Source organism: Phascolarctos cinereus, unplaced genomic scaffold (assembly GCF_003287225.1).
Source record: "Phascolarctos cinereus isolate Bilbo 61053 unplaced genomic scaffold, phaCin_HiC Scaffold_5;HRSCAF=322, whole genome shotgun sequence".
NCBI lineage: Eukaryota > Metazoa > Chordata > Mammalia > Diprotodontia > Phascolarctidae > Phascolarctos > Phascolarctos cinereus.
The window spans coordinates 31,584,471-31,604,565 of record NW_027555958.1 but is presented as its reverse complement, the minus strand read 5'-3'; the positions used below and the strand labels follow the sequence as shown (position 1 = coordinate 31,604,565).

The window sequence follows — 20,095 nt, the reverse complement described above, 5'->3', positions numbered from 1 at the left end:
AATTCTGTAGTTAGCTCTCTGACAAATCTAGCAGTCTCACTAGTAGTGAGACTGTTTCCTTCTGAACCCTAGAAATCCATCAAACCCCACTTGTCTGTAGGATGACCATCAAAAGTGGTTGTCAGCGAATGGTCTGCCAGAGGGAGCTCTGTGGTTTGTTTCTCTTCTGGCCCATTGCCATTGATGTTGGCATTCTCCAGTGGCCAAGAAAGAAGGTCAGGAGTAACTTTGGCCATTTGCTTGTTTCCAAGTCAAAGGCAGACAGACACCCGTCTGAATTGAAGTCGAGAAAATGCCGTTCTTCACTACTGTAACTGCCCTGGCTGCCGCCCAGATCCCTTTTGCTTTTTACTGCTAAAAGTTTGTACTTGCGGAAGGAAAATTCCATTCCTAGTTGGAGGCTGCATCTGTTAGAAATTGCAGTAGTGATGCTGATAGGGCAAGGTTGGCCATGTCCTGACAGGGGATGGAATTTGGAAACTCTGGCTCCTTGTAGAAGTTTGACCTCTTTTTTCCTTTCCTTTTTCCATCCCATGGAAATACAGTAGTTAGAACAGCAGCGTATCCACAGTCTTGTGGTCGACATGTCAGCATTCCCAGTTATAAATCCCTGTTTTAAGGAGTCTATGACTTGGCTGTAAAACTGGGCCCTGCTCTGACTTAAGTCTTTGAGTTTTCAACTGGAGAGTTTTGTTCATTTTGGAAAACCAGAGACACTATTGTCGTGACCTTGTTTTTGCTACCTCTGTAGCAGTCTCTGGATCACACAAGAAAGCTGGGCTGTGCAGTCTGAGAGTTATTACCCAGGGTGTTAGACGAGGTGTCAGGAATTTGGAGTTGTGTTTCCTTGTGCTGACCTAGCCCAGCCCTGGCTTCTGAATTTACACATCCTTTTTTCTTATGCCTCATATCTCTGGGCATAGCTTTTATATTATGACCTCATGGGCAGAGATTATACCTGACCCCTAGGTCACTTTTTTAAAAAAATGGGTTTTTAAAAATTAACAAAAGTTTTATTTTCTCTCTCTCCCATCTCTTCCTACCCCTTGGGAGGAAAAGAAAAAGAAAAATGAGGTCTTTTTAACAAATATGCTTAGTCACGCAAGACAAATTCCTACATTAGCCATGTCCAAAAATATATATATGCATGTACATGCATATTTGCATACGTGGGTGCACATATATACATATATGCTTTTGGATGTGGCTAATACAGGAATTTTTCTTGCTTGATTAAGCATATTTATTAAAAGAGTCTCATTTTTCATTTTCTTTTTTCCTCCCAAGGGGAAGGGAGAGATGCGTGGGAGAGAAAGTAAACTTTTGTTAATTTTTAAAAATCCATTTTTTAAAAAAGTGACCTAGGGGTCAGGTACGATCTCTGCCCAGTGAGGTCATAATATAAGAGATATACCCAGAGAGATGAGGCATAAGAAAAAAGGATGTGTAAATTCAGGAGCCAGGGCTGGGCTAGGTCACCACAAGGAAACACAACACCAAATTCCTGACACCTCGTCAGACACTCTGGGTGCATGTCTCAGTCTACTCCCTAAGTCCATCCCCTGTCCAGAGGTGGAGCATGTGCTTCGTCATTGGTCCTCTGGAATCTTGTTTCTGATGCTGAGGTCTCCTCTGGTGCCTAGAATAGAGACAGTAGACCTGTGTGGGTGCTCCTTCCAGTGGTATCGGTCACCCCTGGGGCTGTTGTCCTTGCCCTCCTGAAAATATTCCTTGCTGTGCTGGGGCCTTCCCTTAGGTCTTCTGATGCCGTATGGGAACCAGAGGATGGTTGGCATAGAGGTTACCTATCTGTATCCTTTGGTCATGACAGCTGACCAGGCCACCTCATCTTCTGGTCATAGGAAACATGGATGTGGCTAAGCTCAAAGGTATTAATAGTATGGCTATTACTGTGCCCCCCGCCCCCCTAGCTATGTGGGAGAGACTTGGAAGGGAAAACCCCAAGTAGTCACTGACAGACTACCTCTTTTGAAGCAGGAAGTCAGTTAAGTGGGTGGTGAGGCCCTCAATCAGGCCACAGTCAGTTTTGATCTTCGAAACTTTGCTGTTTTGTTACTGTATTGAGCTCTTTCCCTTTCTCCTTGGGAACAGACATCCTAATATGATGGGCAAGATGGAGCCATTTAAGCCAGGCATTTGAAGAGAGGCATACTGGAGCAGTGGCCTGGGCACTAGATTGGGAGTCAGGAAGGACCAGTTCAGATGCTGGCTCTGACGCTTCATCACCAGCCATATCTTCTTTGGGGGCTTACTTTCTTACATGTAAAGCAAGGAGGTCTCCAGTTCTGTGGTTGTCCCTGGGAGGATCTGAGCTCTTGGAGTCTTCCTGGAAGAGATTAGCACCCTTGAGGTGGGGAAGAATCCTGGAAACAGTCAGCTTGCCAGGAGGCCTCCAACTCCTGCCTCTGGTTGTACTAATGTGACTTCTTCCGTGTGCAAAGATGTCACTGTTCATCCACCATCAGCAAGGCTTACATGTTGTTCTTCTAGTAGTGATGATTAAAGCATGCTGCTCTATAGTACTTTCATTTTCTCTTAGAGGATACGATAATACAGGCCTGTGGTTTCATCGTGTAGAGTTTTGGGGGAAGAACTCCATTTATCAGTGCAGGTTGGCACCTTCTCTGTTACTCACAGTGAAAGGTTAAGAGACTTGCCCAGAGTCACACAGTCGGGATGAGTCAGAGACAGCACTTCTTGCCTCTGAGCTCAGCTTTCCAGGCACTATACTGCACTGCCCTCCAATTTATTAATTTACAATACCTTGTAATTAGGTAATGTTTTGCTGTTTTTTTTTTTAAACAGGAACTTTCTAATTATAACTAGTGGTTTCAGTGAACAGAAGCAAACAAAATAAGAAAAGAATGTGAAACCATTGAGTTTGAGCTTGTTGTTTTTGTAAACTAGCGTGTAACAGTAGCCTCTTAGTTGCTCAATGACTCCTTTCAATCTCTCTTCCATTTGTAGATAAAAAAGCAGCAAAGTACAATTCTCTCAGTGTGTACTGTATTCTGATTCTGCTTTCTTTATTTTGCATTACTTCATATATCATCGTATTTCTTCCTGTTTCTTGCATTTGTTATTTTTAATGGGTCGGTAGTATTCCATTCTTAATATACTACAGGTATATTAATGACCATTTGCAATTTGTTGGATATAGAGATTGTTTCCAATTTTTCATTATTGCAAATAAAAACATTTTCAGTTTTGAAAATGCTCAACCTCATTCTCCCCTACTTCTTCTCTTCCCTTTCCCCTGCCCCAAAAGATTTCAGCAGCTAAGTTACTGGTTTACTGTTCATGTACCCAGTATTGTGTATACTACTATCCTGTGTTCGTACTGAGAGGTCCCACATTTGGTAAGCCGTGAAATTGTCTTGTCCTTCTAGAGTAAGAGCAGTGGACGGTGAAGAACCTCCATCCTTCTGTTCTCCTTCTCTCAGTGGTGCTCACTGCCAGTTGGCTCCCAAGGGTCAGGGGCATGGTCTGTGGCCTCCAGTGTAGGAGAGGAGTTTCTCCGTATCCCCTTCCCAGCCCCAGACATCCACTCCATCCTTATTTGCCATCTTGTGCTGTTGTTGGAGGAGATGTTATGACCGTGGAAAAAATGTTTTTGATCTTTACTGATAAGCCAATAGCTGCAAAGTGTAATAACCTCCAAAATGTGGCCCAGCCGCCAGGCCTCTTACTAACCTAGCTGGAGAAGAGAGCTCCCATTAAATGCATCTACACATTTCATAGTCTCATTTGGATCCAGCTAAGAAGGGCAGTATGAGAGAGAGTCAGATGGCTGAAAGGCCAGATTTTCCTATTCAGTCTGATTTTATTCTCATTGTTAAGCCACATGAACGACCTTGTGGATTACAGGCCATTGTGTGACCCTGGGCATGTAGCTGAACAGACTTTTGGACTACCTAGGTTTCTTGGACTGGGAGTCAGTCTACTCTCCAGTGCCTTATGTTACTTCCCCATCTTTATAGTATGAGAAATGATGGGTATTTCATTTTGAAATAAAAATATCATTTTTGTTGATAAGAGAGGCAGCATGGCACAGCTAGCTGCCCTCAAAGTCATGCTGACCTGGGTTCAAAGCATGCCTTGGGCAAATACTGACCATGTGACCCTGCAAGACACTTAGTCTGTAGGTCTCTGTATCAGTGGTGTCAAACTCAGATAGAAATGGATTCCTGTAGTCTTAGAAAATCACAAACGAACACTATCTAGATTGTATCCCAATTTTTATTTTTTTATTAAACATTTTCTAATTAGAACTTAATCTGCTTCACCTGCACTCAGGAGTTTTGCAACCCTGCTGTAGACAACTCTCTAAAATGTGAGATTGTAGAGTAGCTGTTTCTTTCTCTTGGCAGAAGGAGGTTCCTTACTGAAAATTCCCTATAACAGTGAAATCGCAGGTCCAGTCTCTATACTCTTTGCCCCTGATTTTTTTTGAGATATCTCTTGTTTTTATGGCTTTCACAATTTGCTACCTCACCTTTCCTTATGGCCAAACCTTATAACAGAGAAGAAAAAAGAAGGAAAAAAGCCCAATTCAGCCAGACAAGCCAACTCATTGAAAAAGTCTGATGTTGTTTATGGCATTCTGCACCTCACTTTTGCCAAAGAGGGGTGAGGTTCCCTCCTCATATCTCTTCTGTGGGGTCAAGCTTAGAAGGATGGCTGCATTGGGTATATCCTTCAGCCATGCAATAGAGCAGAGTTCCCTGGCCTACATTAGACCGAGTCCACAACCCTAGGCTTGGTCGTCCTTTTGACACAATGAGAAGTGGAATTGGACTTAGGAGAGATGAAGAAGGAAGAGACAGAGTTGAGGACCAGCTGCATAGAGTACTGAAAACCATGACTGACCTCCCTCTGAGGGCTTGTCTAAAAGGAGAACAAATGGTCTAGCATGGAGCCGTGAAAGAGCATTGAATGTTAGAGCTAGATGCCATCTAGATGGAGATCATGGAGCACAAGAGATGAGGGACTGCATTCAGTCAGAAACCATGGGAGAAATGCTTCTGGGGTGGGGGCAGTTAGGTGGAGAAGTGGATAGAGCACTGGCCCTGGAGTTGGGAGGACTTGAGTTCAAATCCAGTTGCACATACTAGCTGTGTGACCGTGGGCAAGTCACTTAACCCCAACTGCCTTACCAAAACAAACAAACAAACAAAAAAACCCCAAAGAAATGCTTCTGGGTGAGCAGCCAGGCAGGAGCCAGGAAGGTGGAGGGGGCCAGGAAGGTGGAGGGAGCCGGGGGGGGGACAAACATTGAATGCCCGTTAGGTGCTGGGGAGGTAAACACCAAGAAGGAAGCCAGCCTGGATCACAAGGCGCTCCCATTCTGATGGGGAAGACCACCAGGACATAGATAGGTGTACACAGGAAAAAATACCGAGTGAATAAATGCAAAGGAAACACAAGGAGGCTTGGAAGGAAGGGCTTCATGCACGAGGTGATGCTTGAGCTGGGACTGAAGGAAGAAAGGAGCCGAGGGAGGATATCCCAGACATGGGGAATGGGGGGTATTCTAGGAGAATGGTGGAGTATCTTAGATATGGGGGGTGGGGGGTATTTCAGATATGGAGGATGAGGGGGTAAATTAGGCATGGGGGATTATGGCTCCTTATGGAGCGCCTGATGAATATTGATAAATCTGAATGATAAAGTAGTGTTAGGACCAAGAAGAAGCCCTTAGACTTGAGATAGAGGAACTTGTAGCTATGTGTAGGGGGCATTGGGGGTTGTAGTTGGTCAGAGGACAGTCATGGTCCTTTATGAGTGTCCTATCTCCTAGATTATTAAATTTCTTCACTCCCCCTCCCCCAGTCCCTTACAAATGGCTATAGTGAGACTTATGGTTAAAGACTTTTTCTGCTCTTTTCCCATTTGAGGATGTTGCTTAGAATAAAAGCCTTTTCAAAGGTTACTTCTTGTGAATGAAAGCTGTTTCTTTAAACACATTCATCACTCCCAACATTTCCATGCTGTCTGTTTTTTTTTTTAAGATATGGGTGATACAGACATAGGCAAAACTTTAAGCTGCAATGATTTCATGTTGCTGGGCGTTGAGTTTGTGTCCAGGCTTTGTCTTGTGATTTGAACTTCTGGCCCATCTCCTCAAAGTTATAAAAAGTTTGGTCTTTGCTTCACGTTTTCAGTAGATGTGGTCTGCACAAGTTGTAAATAAAAGTCACTTACGTGGAACAGAGCATTTTAACAAGCATGGCCCTTTTGCCCTTTGCATTCTTTTGGTTAAAAAAAAAACTGGAAAGAAATTTGTGTTTTAAATAAAGCCCTCTTTGTTCTCCAAGTTTCTGAGTTGTCTGTAGCAGAATTAGTGGTATATTGACTGTTCACTTCTCCAAGAAGGAAGCCTGGCACCTGACAGACTAAGATCTGGTGTCCATAAGCCCTTAGCACTTGGGATCGTTCATTTCTAAGAGGTGCCTTTACCCATCTTTTTCTTGGTACCATGGCTGATGGGAAACTCTGTTGGCATTGCTTTTGCCTTCTCATTTGTGCTGCACTCCAGAATGCCCTTCATTCATCTTAGTAGCATCCAAGCGTGGCCTGCCAGGGGGACAGAGTGACAAAGACCACCTTTTCTGTAAAGATATTAGCTGTCAGTACTAGGAAAGTTCTTTGTGACCCTTAAGGCCATCTGCGTAGTAGACAGAATGTGAATTATTATAGTAGCTGCTTGACTGTTGACTTCCAGTTATGACGGCCCTAGGTTAAACTTAAGGTCTTTTATTTTGCTGCTTTCCAGCCAGGACAGAAATTTTGCGAAATGTCTGGTTCCTAAACACCACAGCCATGGCCCGTAATCTGGGTTGACTGCTTGTTTGAGTGTAATAGAAGAATTGAATTTAGAGGTTCATAACTAACCCTCACAATGAAGCTTTTGGCCTACAAAAGGCCAGACCTTTGTGGAATTGACTCTTCTCTCCTCTCATAGAACCAAGAGCCAAAGGGCAGAGTGGTTTGTTTGTTTTTTAGGCAATTGGGGTTAAGTGACTTGCCCAGGGTCACACAGCTAATAAGTGTCTGAGGCCAGGTCCTCCTGAATCCACGGCTGGTACTCTGTCCACTGTACCATCTAGCTGCCCCAAAAGGGCAGTGTTGAGACTGGCAGAAATGTTGTAGGTCAACCGACCATCAGTAGACATTGAGTGAGTGCCTGCTCTGCTTTAGGCGCCATACCAGATGCTCCAGCAAACGAAAGAATCCTGGCTTGCCAGCAGCGTGCGTTCTAAGAGGAGAGACGACAAAGACATACTGGTGCTCTTTAGGAAGCTCATGTATTGATTGAGCCCTGACTCTCTAGAGCCACAGTGGAGGTCTTGAGACAAAGACAAGCTGGGCCTTTGACTTCAGGAGTGCTCACCAGCAGGAACTCGACTGAAAACTTTGTGTGAATGCATGCAGCCCACACAAGATGGAGGCTCCCGAAGCCCCTCTGTTGGCAGGCTATGCATTAGACTCCAAGTGTGGAGGTGAGGGGCCACGGGGGACCTGCTTGTTGCTAGGAGACTTTGAAGTTGGATTAGATTCTCTCTGTCTACTACCCAGGTGGCTGGCAGCTTTACCCAGTTCTACAGAAAGAGAAAAAGAAAGAAATAGAGGTGGTACCAGGGCTCAGGGTGTTTCTTCTGCTCCCTTTCTAGTGCCTATGTATAGCTTTGGTGGTGCCTCTCAAAACCTCTTCCCCAGGAGGGCGTGGAGAGGGACATTTCAGTCCATGCCACACAGAAAGAGGCCCAGATGGAGTGGCTGGCTGCTGCTGAACACTTTAAGTTAGTCCTCCAGAGTTGTCTAGCATCTTCAAATTGCAGACTCTACGGGAATTACGGACTGCTTCAGTAACTGCCTCTTATTAATGCCCTTGCACACCAGCTGGAGTCACGCTCCGGTGCGCAGTTCAGAGACTCTGGCTAAGTAAAATTGGAAACAGACTTATATGGGCAATTAGTTCTGCTTTTAATCCACATACAGCTTGGAGTGGAATATATGGCCACATTTTATTTTAAAGCGTGTCTAGGGATGGTGCCAGAGTCTCTATTTTAGCACGTTTTCTGATTAGCCAGATAATAAAAGCACTGTACTGCTATTCATATGAAATCTTAAGTATCTGCATGTCCGGAAATTGAGTTTCATTGACAAAATGCCTTTTTAAAGATTATAATTGGCTGCGAGAAGTTAAATATTAAATATTAGAGTAGGTATCAAGAATGGGTGTGATTGGGAATATGATTCAGGCCACTTTTCACTCTGGAAAATGAATTATACCAAAGTTTTCCAACTAAGGCACATTATTCTAACAAGTACAGATATTCCAGGAAAAATCTGGCAGATAATTTATCGTTATTTTGGTCTGGGAAACAGAAGATTGTATGAGTCTTAATTGTTTGTTTGAGGAGGAATGCAGTAACAACCTTAGTGGAAGAGACCAGCTTGTGAGTAGGAGAGAGAGAAGTGTGTGCATTTACCTTCTTTTGGGGAAGGAGTTTGGAAAGCTGGCCTAGGACCTCAGCTTAAAGATGTATTGGCCTTTGAGTCTTTTGCGGTTCAATTCCACATATTTTAGGGGGTATGTTTGGCTAGAAGGCTATTGTAAATGTACCAGTCTTACAGAGTCATGGGATCTTATTCCAGACTACAAGGGACTTTGGTCATGATCGTCTCCAATACCATCCATCCCTCTTCCCCCCATTTTTACAGATGAGGAAAGTGATGCCTAGAGAGACCTGACCACTTAATTTGAGGAAGTCAGAGTCATTTGAACTTGGCGCTTCAGGCCCCCAAACCAGGGCTCTTTCTGTTGTGCCATGGGGCCTTCTTATAAATTAAGATCCCTACCCATTAATTTTTTATATTTACTAACTTTACTTTTATTGTATTTTTTCTTTAAAATTTTTTTTAACATTCATTTTTTTGAGTTCCAAATTCTTTTCCTCCCTCAAGCCCTCTTCCACCCATTGAGAAGGCAGGCAATATGAGATTCATTATACAAGAGAAGTCATGCAAAACGCATTTCCATATTAGCCATCTTGCAAAAAAAAAAGGCAAGAAAAATAAATTGAAAAAAAATATGCTTTAGTCTGCACTCAGAGTTCATCATTTCTCTCTCTCTGGAGGTGATAGTATTTTTTTTCTTTTCTTTTTTTTAAAGTATTTTCTGTCATGAGTGCTTTAGAATTGCCAGGGATCATCGTATGGATCAGAGTAGCTGAGTCTTTTACTGTTGATCATCTTTACAATGCTGCTGTTGCTGTGTAGAATATCCTGCTTCTGCTCAGTTCACTTTGCTTACATGAATTGATGTTCACGTAAGTCTTCCCGGGTCTTTCTGATGCCGTCCTCCTTGTCGTTTCGTAGAGCACAAGAGTGTGCCGTCACGATCATATGCCACAGCCTGCTCAGCCATTCCCCAACTGATAGGCATTTCATCAACTTCCAGTTCTTTGCCACCACAAAAAGAGCTGCTATAAATGTTTTTGTACATATAGGTCCTTTCCCTTTTTCTTTGACCTCTTTGGGATACAGATCTCATAGTGGTTTTGCTGGGTCAAAGGGTATACAGTTTTATAGCCAGTTGGCTGTAGTTTAGATTGTTCTTCAGAGTGATTAGCCCAGTTCACAGCTCCATTGACCGCTGTCAATTAGTGTCCCGATTTTGTCACATCTCCTCCATCATTTGTCATTTGCCTTTTCTGTCATGTTAGCCAATCTGATAGTGGTACCGTGTAGTTGTTTCAATTTGCATTTATTTATTAGTGGTTTAGAGCAGTTTTATATAGCTATTGATCATTTTGAATTCTTCTTCTGAAAACTTCCTATTCATATATTTTAGCTATTTATTAATTTGGGAATGGCTCTTATATTCATAATTATATCTATGCAAATTATAACTTTTTATAAATTTGGCTCAGTTCCCCATGTATTTGAGAAATAAGTCCTTTATCAGAGAAATGTAAATATTTTCCCCAGTTTCCAGCTTTCCTTCTAATTTTGGCTGCATTGATTTTGTTTGTGCAAAAAGTTTTAATTTCATATAATCAAATTTATCCATTTTACATCCTGTGATTCTCTCTATTTCTTGTTTGGTCATAAGCTCTTCCCTCATCCTTAGATCTGATAGGTAATTTTTTTTCCATGCTCCCCTACTTTGCTTATGATATCACTTTTAAGTCTAAATCATGTACCTGTATACTAATGCACTGTTGGTGTAGTTATAAACTGATCCAACTCTTCTGGAGAACAGTTCGGAACTATGCCCAAAGTGCTATCAAACTGTGCAAACCTGTTGACCCAGTGACAGCCCTACTAGGTTTGTATCCCAAAGAGATCACAAAAAAGGGAAAAGGACCTATATGTACAAAAATATTTATAGCAGGGGCAGCTAGGTGCTGCAGTAGGTAGAGCTCCTGCCTTGGAGTCAGGAGGACATGCATTAAAAATCTGTCCTCAGACACTTGACACTTAACTAGCTGTGTGACCCTGAGCAAGTCACTTAACCCTGATTGCCTCACCCCCACAAAAAATAAATATTATATATGTGTATATGTGTGTGTGTGTGTGTGTGTGTATTTAGAGAGAGAGAGAGGCTTTTTTTGTGGTGGCAAAGAATTGGAAATTGAGGGGATGCTTATCAATTGGCTGAACAAGTTGTGGTGTGTGATTGGGATGGAATACTATTATGCTGTAAGAAATGACAAGCAGGATGATTTCAGAAAAACCTGGAAAGGCTTACATGAACTAATGCGAAGTGAAGTGAGCAGAACCGGGAGAACATTGTACACAGGAACAGCAACATTGTGCCATGATCAGCTATGAATAACCTAGTTCTTCTGAGCAATAAAATGATCTAAGACAATTCCAAAGGACTCATGATGGAAAGTACTGTCCACATCCAGAGAAAGAAATACGGAGTCTGAATGCAGATCAAAGCATACTATTTTTACTTTCTTTATTTTTTCATGGTTCTTTTCTTTTGGCCTCTTTCTTCTTTTACAGCGTGACTAATATGGAAATACGTTTTACATGATTGCACATACATAATCTATATCAAATTGCTTACTGTCTTAGGAAGGGGGTTGTGAGGGAGGAAGATAATTTGGAACTCAGAAAGTTCTTTTAAATGAATGTTAAAAGTTGTCTTTAGATGTAATTAGAAAAAAATAAAATGCTATTAAAAATCATGTACCTATTTTGACCATATCTTCATATATAATGTTTGGTCTATGCCTGGTTTCTGCCAAACTACTTTCCAGTTTTCCCACAGCATTTTTTGTTGAATAGTGAGTTCTTGCCCCAAAACGTTGGTGATCCCTACCCATTCATTTTTTAGATGAGGAAATTGAGGTCTTGTGGGGGGGCTGGTACAGTGAATTTGCTCAGGGTCAGCCTAGCAAGTTGGTGGGAGAGCCAAAACCCAACTTTTCTGTCTAATCTCAGATTTGATTTCCTTGCCACCTAAACGTGCTTCTGGTTTGTTCCTTTCCTGCTGAGTTGGTATACATATTGTTAGGGAAATGCCAGATAATGTTAGTAGTAACCTCAGCAAAGTATAATTAGGAAGGTAGATCTGTTATTCCATTATATATCCAAAAACCAAATAAGAATGATTTTTGAATTATCACTATTATTCTTCTGCCCCCTGCTCTCCCCATTCGAGTAGGGGATTAGATTGGGAGTAGATAGGACTGTTGTCTAAGTATGAATGAGAAATGTGGTTTGGCTCTGTCCCACTGCTTACTGGGATTTTCTCTGATTTTTTTGGGGGGGGCAAGACTTTTTCTTGATTATGAATGTGGGAATCTATAAGCAGTGTGAGCTGTTGTTTCAAAACCAAGCACCAAACTGCTTTTCTATTAAGGACTAAATATATCCCAACATCCAGGTTACAGAAGTGACAAGATGTCCTCATTTCTGGCATAAAAACCAAAGTATATGGAATAGCATGGAGAAGCTTGTTTTACACTGTGAGATTTGACATGGGATAGAAAGGCAGAAAGAGACACATGCCCCATTAATGGTGGCAGCTAACTCCCCAGAGTGGAAAGAGGCAAATAGAAGCTGTTGTTAGGGAAGTACAGGGCTACTTAATGTCTAGCATGAGTAAGGAGTCCTCATGACCTGGAGATTTCAACAGACCCTGGCCCCTTGTAACCTAGGAGAGCAATTTCTTCTCCTCTTTCTCTGTTCCCTTGGGTGCTTCATCCTTTTCCATGACTTCAGTTATCACTTCTTTGTAGATGCTCAGACCTATATCCTCTGCTGGAACCTTCCCTCAAAGCTCCAGTCAGTCAGACAAATATTTAAGTTCCTACTACGTGCCAAGCACTGGGGATTACAAAGAAAAGCCAAAACAAGCCCTCAAGGAGCTTCCATTCTAGGGGGGGAAACAACTTGTAAATAAATATTTACAAGATATACACAGAGTACATGGAAAATAGCTCCCAGGAAGGCCCTGGGAACTGGGAAGGGGCTTCTGCAAAAGGAGGCATAAGTGCTTTTAAGACGCATAGGTGAGGGGCCAGAACATTGAAGGCATGAGGGGTGGGGGGTAGGAGGGACAGCCAGAGCAAAGGCACAGAGATGAAAGATGGAATTGTTGTGTTGAGGAAAGGCAAGATGGCCAGCATGAAATGTGGGAAGGGGCCAGATTGTGAAGAGATAAGGGCTTTATATTTGATCCTGAAGGAAGTAGAGAGCCACTGGCATTCATTGAGAGGAGGGAGTGACATGGCCAGATCTGTGCTTGGTAGCTGTGTGGAGGGAGGCAGGGGTGATCACGGAAGGCCAAAGGATGATTAGGGCCTCAGGCAGCAGGGTGGTGACTGTGGGAGTACCGAAGGGGGAGATATGAGAGCCAGGAAAGACGAGATTTGGCACCAGATCGGATTTGAGGTTGACACCAAGATTTCAAACCTAAGTGATCAGGAGTATGGTGGTGCCTTTGACAGCAGTGGGAGATTTTAAAGAGGGAATGGTTTTGGGGAAAAGGCTAACGGATTCTGTTTTTAATATGTTGAGTTTTGAGATGCCTGTGGTACGTCCAGAAGACTGAAGAGCAACAAGAGAGAGTAATGTCATGAAAACCTAGGGAGGAGAGAATATTCAGGAAAGAGGGTTATCAGTAGTGGCGAATGCAGCCATTAGATTGAGAAGACTTAGGACTGACAAGAGACTGTCTATTTGGTAATTAGGGGGTCATCGGTAACTTTGGAGAAAGCCATTTCAGTTGAATGTTGAGGTCGATTTCTGGAGGGTTAGAAGAGAGGAGAAGCAGTGATGGGGCAGGAGAGATATAGGATGATTTCCAGTTGTCTGCCAAGCTTCTCCCCACTGTGTCTAGAACTGAAGCCATTATTTTCACCCCACACTTGCTCTCATGGTGTAATTTCTGTTATGAACTCCTGAAGATGGGACCATGCTGTGAAAAAAGGATGGTCACAGATCCAGAGCTGGAAAGAAGCTGAGAAGTCACCTCAGCCAACCCCCCTACTTTACAGATGACTTTAGAAGTCACCAGACTTGCCTGACCTCATACACATCTTCAGCTTGAATCTAGATCCTCCAAATACAGATTCCGTGCATTCTCTGGTGGCCTTTCTCATCTTTTTTTTCTTTTAAGACTACAAATTAAACTGTGCTAACATTGAATAGATTTCCTGTTTGATACCCTTTAGAATACTTTATTATCCACATTCTACAATTTGTGATCATATTCGTTGTGTTTATAAAGGGCTTGCCAGCACAGTTGCAGAAGGTCTGCTCCTGAATCCAAAGTAAACAGTGTGCTTTGGTCAAAATGAAGTTGCAGTTTCTTTGTTTGGCTGATATCTTCCATCAGAACCATACATGTTCTCCATGTGTGTTCCTTTAGTCCCACACAGTTCCCACACTGGTTTTTTCCACTCGAGTGAGCTGCTGTGGACCATCCTTTGTAAGGTGTGGTATCCATTTCTGTAAGCGTTTCATTTTCCTGGAAACCTTTGGCTTGCTGGAATGGGGCCCCTCTGCTATTGTACAGCCCACGCAGTGGCCCCCAGGTGGAGCAGGACAGATGAAGGAGCACCCCAGCCCTAGCAGTGCCCATCCCTTCCTGGTAGTGTAAAGATCTGCCAGCGTCCAGAAGCCTCTTTTCTTCTCTTCCTTCCTCCCCCTTCCTTGCTCCTTCTCTGCTGTATTTGAAGGGGGCAACTTAAGGGGCTGCTCCACCCCAGCCATGGCTTATTGCTCTCACTGTACAAAAGTGATAGGGCCTTTCTAATTTGAAATAAGTTTTATTTTTATTTATTTTATGATATTTATTTTTATAATTTGTAATTTATTTTATATGTATAAGTATTAAATATTAAAATAAGTTTTATTTTATTGAAATGTTGGTAAGAATAATTATTATTTATTGAAATAAGCTTTATTTAAATAAAATGTATTTATATAGGTCTAACTACATCATAGTCATTTCTGGAAATATTCTCTCAATTGTACTCTCTCCCTTTTAACAAAGAAAAGCTGTTGAGCACAAAATAGCCAACACTGTGACCGTGATCTGAGAATGTACACAAGATTCTGTCCCAGAAGTCCCCTGCCTCTTTTCTTAGAGGAAGAAGGGTGGCTAAGGCCTGAAAGGCCTAAGCCCTGGTCCGTGCGCATGGTGGTCAGTATTCAGTGTCAGAATTACCTTGTTATTGTCTGATAAGATGCAAGGGATCGAGCAAAGGCAGTTTATCTTCAAGGCAGAAATAGACTGGCCTGGTAGTTGGTGGCACTTTGCATTTCCTGTGTTTTCTTACCTATTCATGGATTCCTTTTATTTTAGGCACTGGAAGAGGCTCAAAAAGCCATCCAGCAGCTGTTCGGCAAAATTAAGGATATCAAAGACAAAGCTGAAAAATCAGAGCAAATGGTGAGTGTGGTACTCCTTCGACATTTTTTTTTTTAATCAGTCGAGGCTGGCTGCATTAAATCCAGCCTTGTTTCTTAATGGACCTCGTCCTCCACTTCCTGTCAGCCACGGCTCCCGCTGCCTCCCCCCCCCCCCAGTGTAGAGCCAGCCCCTGGGAATGCATTCCACACCAACTTCACAGGTGGCTGTTTGTCCCTGCCCCCTTACACTTGCAGCTCTTTCCAGAGGGGAAGCTTCCTTCTCTCCCTGTCTTTAAGGTAACGCTGTCTTACAGCTTTTGGTTCATTCCTGCATTTTCCATTGATTTCACATGTTTCTGAGCTGACTGAATATAGTTGAGGTGTCTAAGCCCTTTACAGTCTGGTTCCATGGTACTTCCCTTCACACTCTCTGCATTGCAGCCAGACTGACCTGCTTGTCAGTCCCCAAATTTGGCCTTCTGTCTCTGTGCCTTTGCATGGACTGATCCCCATCCCTGGAATGCATTCCCTCCTCGCTTCCACCTTCTAGAGAGAATTCCTGGCCCCTTTCAAGGCTCAGCTCATGGGCCATCTGTACAGGATGTAGCCTGATTTCTCCTTAGTTGTTACACCTTGCCCTTTCTTCCTCAGATTGTCACATAGTTAACTCATTTGTATACAGAGTGTATCCCATCCCAGTGGAATATAAGTTCCTTGAGGCACAGGACTGTTTTCCTTTCTTCCTTTTTAAAAAACAAATACGTTTTATTTTATCTTCAGATGTGGAATTTTTCCCTCCCACCCTCACCCTGTTAGTTAAAAAGGCAAGAAAAACAAAACCCCTGGTGCCATCCACTCACCCGGTCAATGCTCCCTTGCCTCCAAATCAGCCTTCCCCCACTTCAGCCCCAAGATCAGCCCTAAGGTAATTCTGATTCAGTCCTTCAGAATAACAGTCAACTTTCTGGGCCAGGCCTCATTCAGACTGGGCCAGTGGTTCAGGCTTGGGATTAGAATGTAATGAGACATGCAGCAGGCCATGAAATATTTAACAAAGGGAAGTTTACTCAACCAGAAAAAAAATCAGAAAGGATACAGCATTGATTCAGGTGAATAGACACCCTTTTGTTTCTGTTTCCACATTCTCATTTGCCACAGTACGATTACTGAGCAGAATGATGGGCCTCATGACATTTGCAATGCCACCAGACCTCAGGAGCACCAGCTCCCCATAGACTGGGCTTTTTATGACTCATGTGACACAGAAGCCACACCAGTGTTTCAAACTTTAGGATCCTGAATTGGCCAAAGCCTAAGGATAGCCTCCCTGCCCCCTTGAGGAGAAATCAGCCGTGCCACTATTAAACAGGTGTTGTTCCCACCAGGTGTGGGCTCAAGGCCCTTCAGCATCCTGGTTGCCCTGGATACTTTCCAGCATATCAATATCCTTCTTAAACTCTGCTGCCTATGTGGTCTTAACAGGCCATAGTACAGAGGGATGATGACCTCTTTATTCCAGAAGCTCCGAGGTTGGATTCCCAAAATTGAATGAGCCATCTATCATGGAAAGTATTCAAGCAGAAGCTGGGTAACCAGCTTTCACATGTGTCATCCTGAAGGAGGTTTCCTTTATGTTCTGAAAGGTCTTGGGAGGCAGCATCAGTAGTGGTGGGGCAGTGTCGAGACCTGGTTTCTTGTCACAACTCTGCTCCTAACTAGCTCTGTAGCCTTAGACAAGTCATTGAATATGTGAACCCCACAGAACCTCAATTTGAAACAGAGTCAGCTCTAAGAAAGAGACAAACGAAATCAGGGTTTGTGGGTCCACAGTTTAATTTCTCTCAAGCTGGCTTGACATGCATTGCATGGTAGTTCAATCCAAAGCTGGGTCCCCTAAGGGGACCCTTTCAGAACTGGCTCAATTTGGGGGTTCGGAAGTACAGCATGATATGCCCTTCAAAGAGTAGGTGTTCCCAAAGGATGCCAGTCAAGTGACCCAGGTCACTCAGTCTTGATCAGAGAGACATCTATTCTACCATATCACCTGTCTGGACAATAGGGAGGAATCAACATTCTCCCAGACCTGTCTAGGTAACAATGAACAGGAATAGATCCATTTAGATTACATCTTAATGTCCTTCTAATGAAGGACTGAACTTAGAAATAAAGGGGGATGGGGAAACTGAGTTTCCAAGATAATGATTCCTAAGAAAAATCATTTTTCATAAATCTTACTGTGTGAAATGAGGAGGTTGAGACATCAGGGTGTGGTGCATGGAGTGCCAGGTTTGGAGTGAGGAAACCTGGATATGAATCCCGTCTCTGCCTTTTTATGGCCTGGGTGACCTCATGGAAGTGATTTCATCTTGCTGGGCCTTAGTGAAAGGAGACAGTTGGACTAGAGGGCCTGTGGGCTTCCTTCTAGCTCTAAAGCCATGATGCTCCAATCCTGGATTAGTTAACCTCTGAAAAAGGTTAACTTTTCAGCTCTACAATAATTTGATTCTGTGAGGACTTTTTCCTTTCATCCCTTAGAAGGATGAGCTCTTCCTATGACTTGTTCGCTGGGCAGTGTGAGGAGCTGTTAGTAACTGAACCACAGGAAAGGTCAAAAAGAGAAGTCTTCTTTGGGAGGGAAGAGCATAAATATTTTGCCCCAGAGGTAAGCAACCACTGAATAATAGTTGGAGGCAATCAGTAAGGAATGTGAATTTGTAAAAGAAAAGATGAAGACACAGAATGTCCTCCAGGAGCAAGAACCCAGAGGTTTTGCCTGACGGCTGAAAATGAAGATGGAGACGTTGGCGTACTGTCAGTGCCCTGCCAGAGGACGTTGGATGAACCCAGAGGACTGTGGTTGGGCAGTGGCCCTGTCCGGCCGAGCTGCCAGGGACCACCAAGGTCTCTTTTCTCAGTCTCCTTTCCATCAGCCTTCTGATTTCAATTTGTTGTCCCTGTCAGTGTTCTGGCTGAGGTGGGAGTGCTCTGACTCTGAACAGGCTGTTTTTTAAGCAGACACAGCTCTCATTAGAGAGCTTATTTACTAAGAAGCACTCTTCTGTGGTGAAGGGTGCCCTTCAGGCCAGAGTCAGGCTCTTTCCCAGATAGACAGCACTCAAAGGAATTAATAAATGACCTGATACTTACTATGAGTGTAACCTTGGGTAAGTCGCTTCATCTCCTTGGGCCTCGGTTTCCTCTAATGGTAAAATGAGGTAGTTGACCTCTGAGGTCCTGCCAGTGCTAGGACTCTGAGACTAGGCTTCTGTGATAAATTCTCTTTGACAAAATAATCTTATGTCTGCTGGTTTAGTGAAGGTTGGTCTGCTAAGGGCCAAGTCAACGCCAGCTTACTCAACAAACTGACAAGCCAGTGGAGCAGAAATGCCCCTGAGGGAAAATACCGTCCATCCTCACAACCACATCTGACGATCTGGGGCTCTCCCCCAGTTATCCTTTCTTCTGTCTGACTTCCTGTTTGAGCTTAGTACGAGTGAAAGGCTCCCTGGTGACTTGTTTTTGGGGAGGAGGATTCTCAGTCAGAAGATGGGAAACCAAGTTGTAACCTAGACCAAGTTGTTACTAAAACATTGTCCTGCCCCCAGATTTCTGTGCCTTGGGTTCTTTTTAACCCCATCAGGGAAGAGGTGGCATCATGAACTAGAAAGGGCTGCTCTGGGAACTTTCCCAGCAAGTATGTCAGAAGGGTGGCCCCAGTGCTGCTCAACCATCCTAATAGCTCTGGGCCAAAGTGCTAGGTTTACTCCATCCCTAAGAGTAATCTCTGTGAGTAATCTAATTTTATAGATGAGGAAACTGAGCCAGGGAAGTAAAGTCTTCTCTGAGATAACTCTCCATCTGCTCCCGCTGTCTTGTGTGTACTCAGTTATTTAGATACCCCATTCTTAAGTCCCCAGGGCTTAGTACTGTTCCTAGCACATAGTAGGTGTTCAGCAAAGGCTTGTTGAGTGACTGATAAGCAGTTTGTCCACGATCACGTAGGGTGTTGATTTGAACTCAGATTCGCTCAACTCCCCAGTGTTCTTTTCAGTACATCTTACTACCCTTCTAGAGTGAATTCACTATCTTTTTAAGGGGTATTTGGATAATCAGCACAATGGGAATAATAATATCTTTGAGGAGCTCTGTCTTCTGCTAGATGCATTTATTGGATAGTTTTCCTTTGGCCTGGCCCAGCCTCTGTTGTCATCTTGAATTCTTTTTCCAAGGGCGGCTGCTCTTGTGCTGAGATGAGTCCTCTCTTCTGTGCTCTCTGATTCATTCTCATTTTGTTTTTCACCATTTAGGTTAAGGAAATCACACGGGACATCAAGCAGCTAGACCACGCCAAACGCCACCTGACCACTTCCATAACCACACTGAACCACCTGCACATGTTGGCAGGAGGTGTGGATTCCCTTGAGTAAGTCACCTGAGCCTCCAGCTCATTCCGTTCTGGGCGTGCTCAGTGTTCTGGGAATGACCCAGCCAGGTTGTGTAGGCCTCAGCCACTTCACGGTGCCTTCTATCCTCTGTTGGCTGGACGTCTCAAGCATCTGTCCACTTGTCCTTCGGGTTGGGGGCTCATTTGTCCCCAGTGGACTGATACTCCGCAGGTAGAAGTGGATTTCGCACTGGCAGTACCCGCCTCAGCATGTTTTCTGTGCACGTCCAGCAGGGTTAGATGTTTGTGTAGTTCATTGTGTGTTTCTCAACTGAGGATTGCAAAGACAGTGCTTCTGAGTTGTGATTCTGCAGCCTGATTTGTGGGACCTTTGGAAACAGCATGAAAAGGATGAGCCAGTTGCAAGCTTGATTTTCTTACGAGTGATTCCAATAAAACTAAGATTCTAACATTGTCATTTTCTTGTCTGTTGAACTCTTGACTGTCTCTTAAGCCAGCAGTGTTTCTGGTGCCTCAGTATAGCATAAAGGAAATCTAGTGGCTCTGCCTACCTTAGGAGGAGGGGGGAAGGAAGATAGAACAAAGCAGGTATGCCGGGGCAGCAAAGTGACGCTGCGCGTAGAGCACCTGCCCTGGAATCAGGAGGACCTGCGTTCAGCCATGTTGCCTATGCCCTATTGGCTCCCTGGCTCATCCTTTTGTGCTTGGTTTAATTGATAACTGGGGGGGATTGGTAGATCCACTTGGCTCCTTGTGGATATTATTCTTCAGTTTCTTCCCAGAAAA

General features: G+C 43.6%; 1 protein-coding gene across 2 annotated transcripts in view; it reads left to right on the top strand.

Annotated features, from left to right (window-relative positions):
• Nucleotides 1-20,095, top strand: part of VPS53 (VPS53 subunit of GARP complex) — a 136,049-nt gene that overhangs the window by 31,410 nt on the left and 84,544 nt on the right. For both annotated transcript variants that reach the window (XM_021006922.2, XM_078154771.1), the window contains exons 5-6: nucleotides 14,858-14,944; nucleotides 19,212-19,327. In XM_021006922.2, the coding sequence (XP_020862581.1) occupies nucleotides 14,858-14,944; nucleotides 19,212-19,327 (203 nt within the window). The remainder of the gene's footprint in view (nucleotides 1-14,857; nucleotides 14,945-19,211; nucleotides 19,328-20,095) is intronic.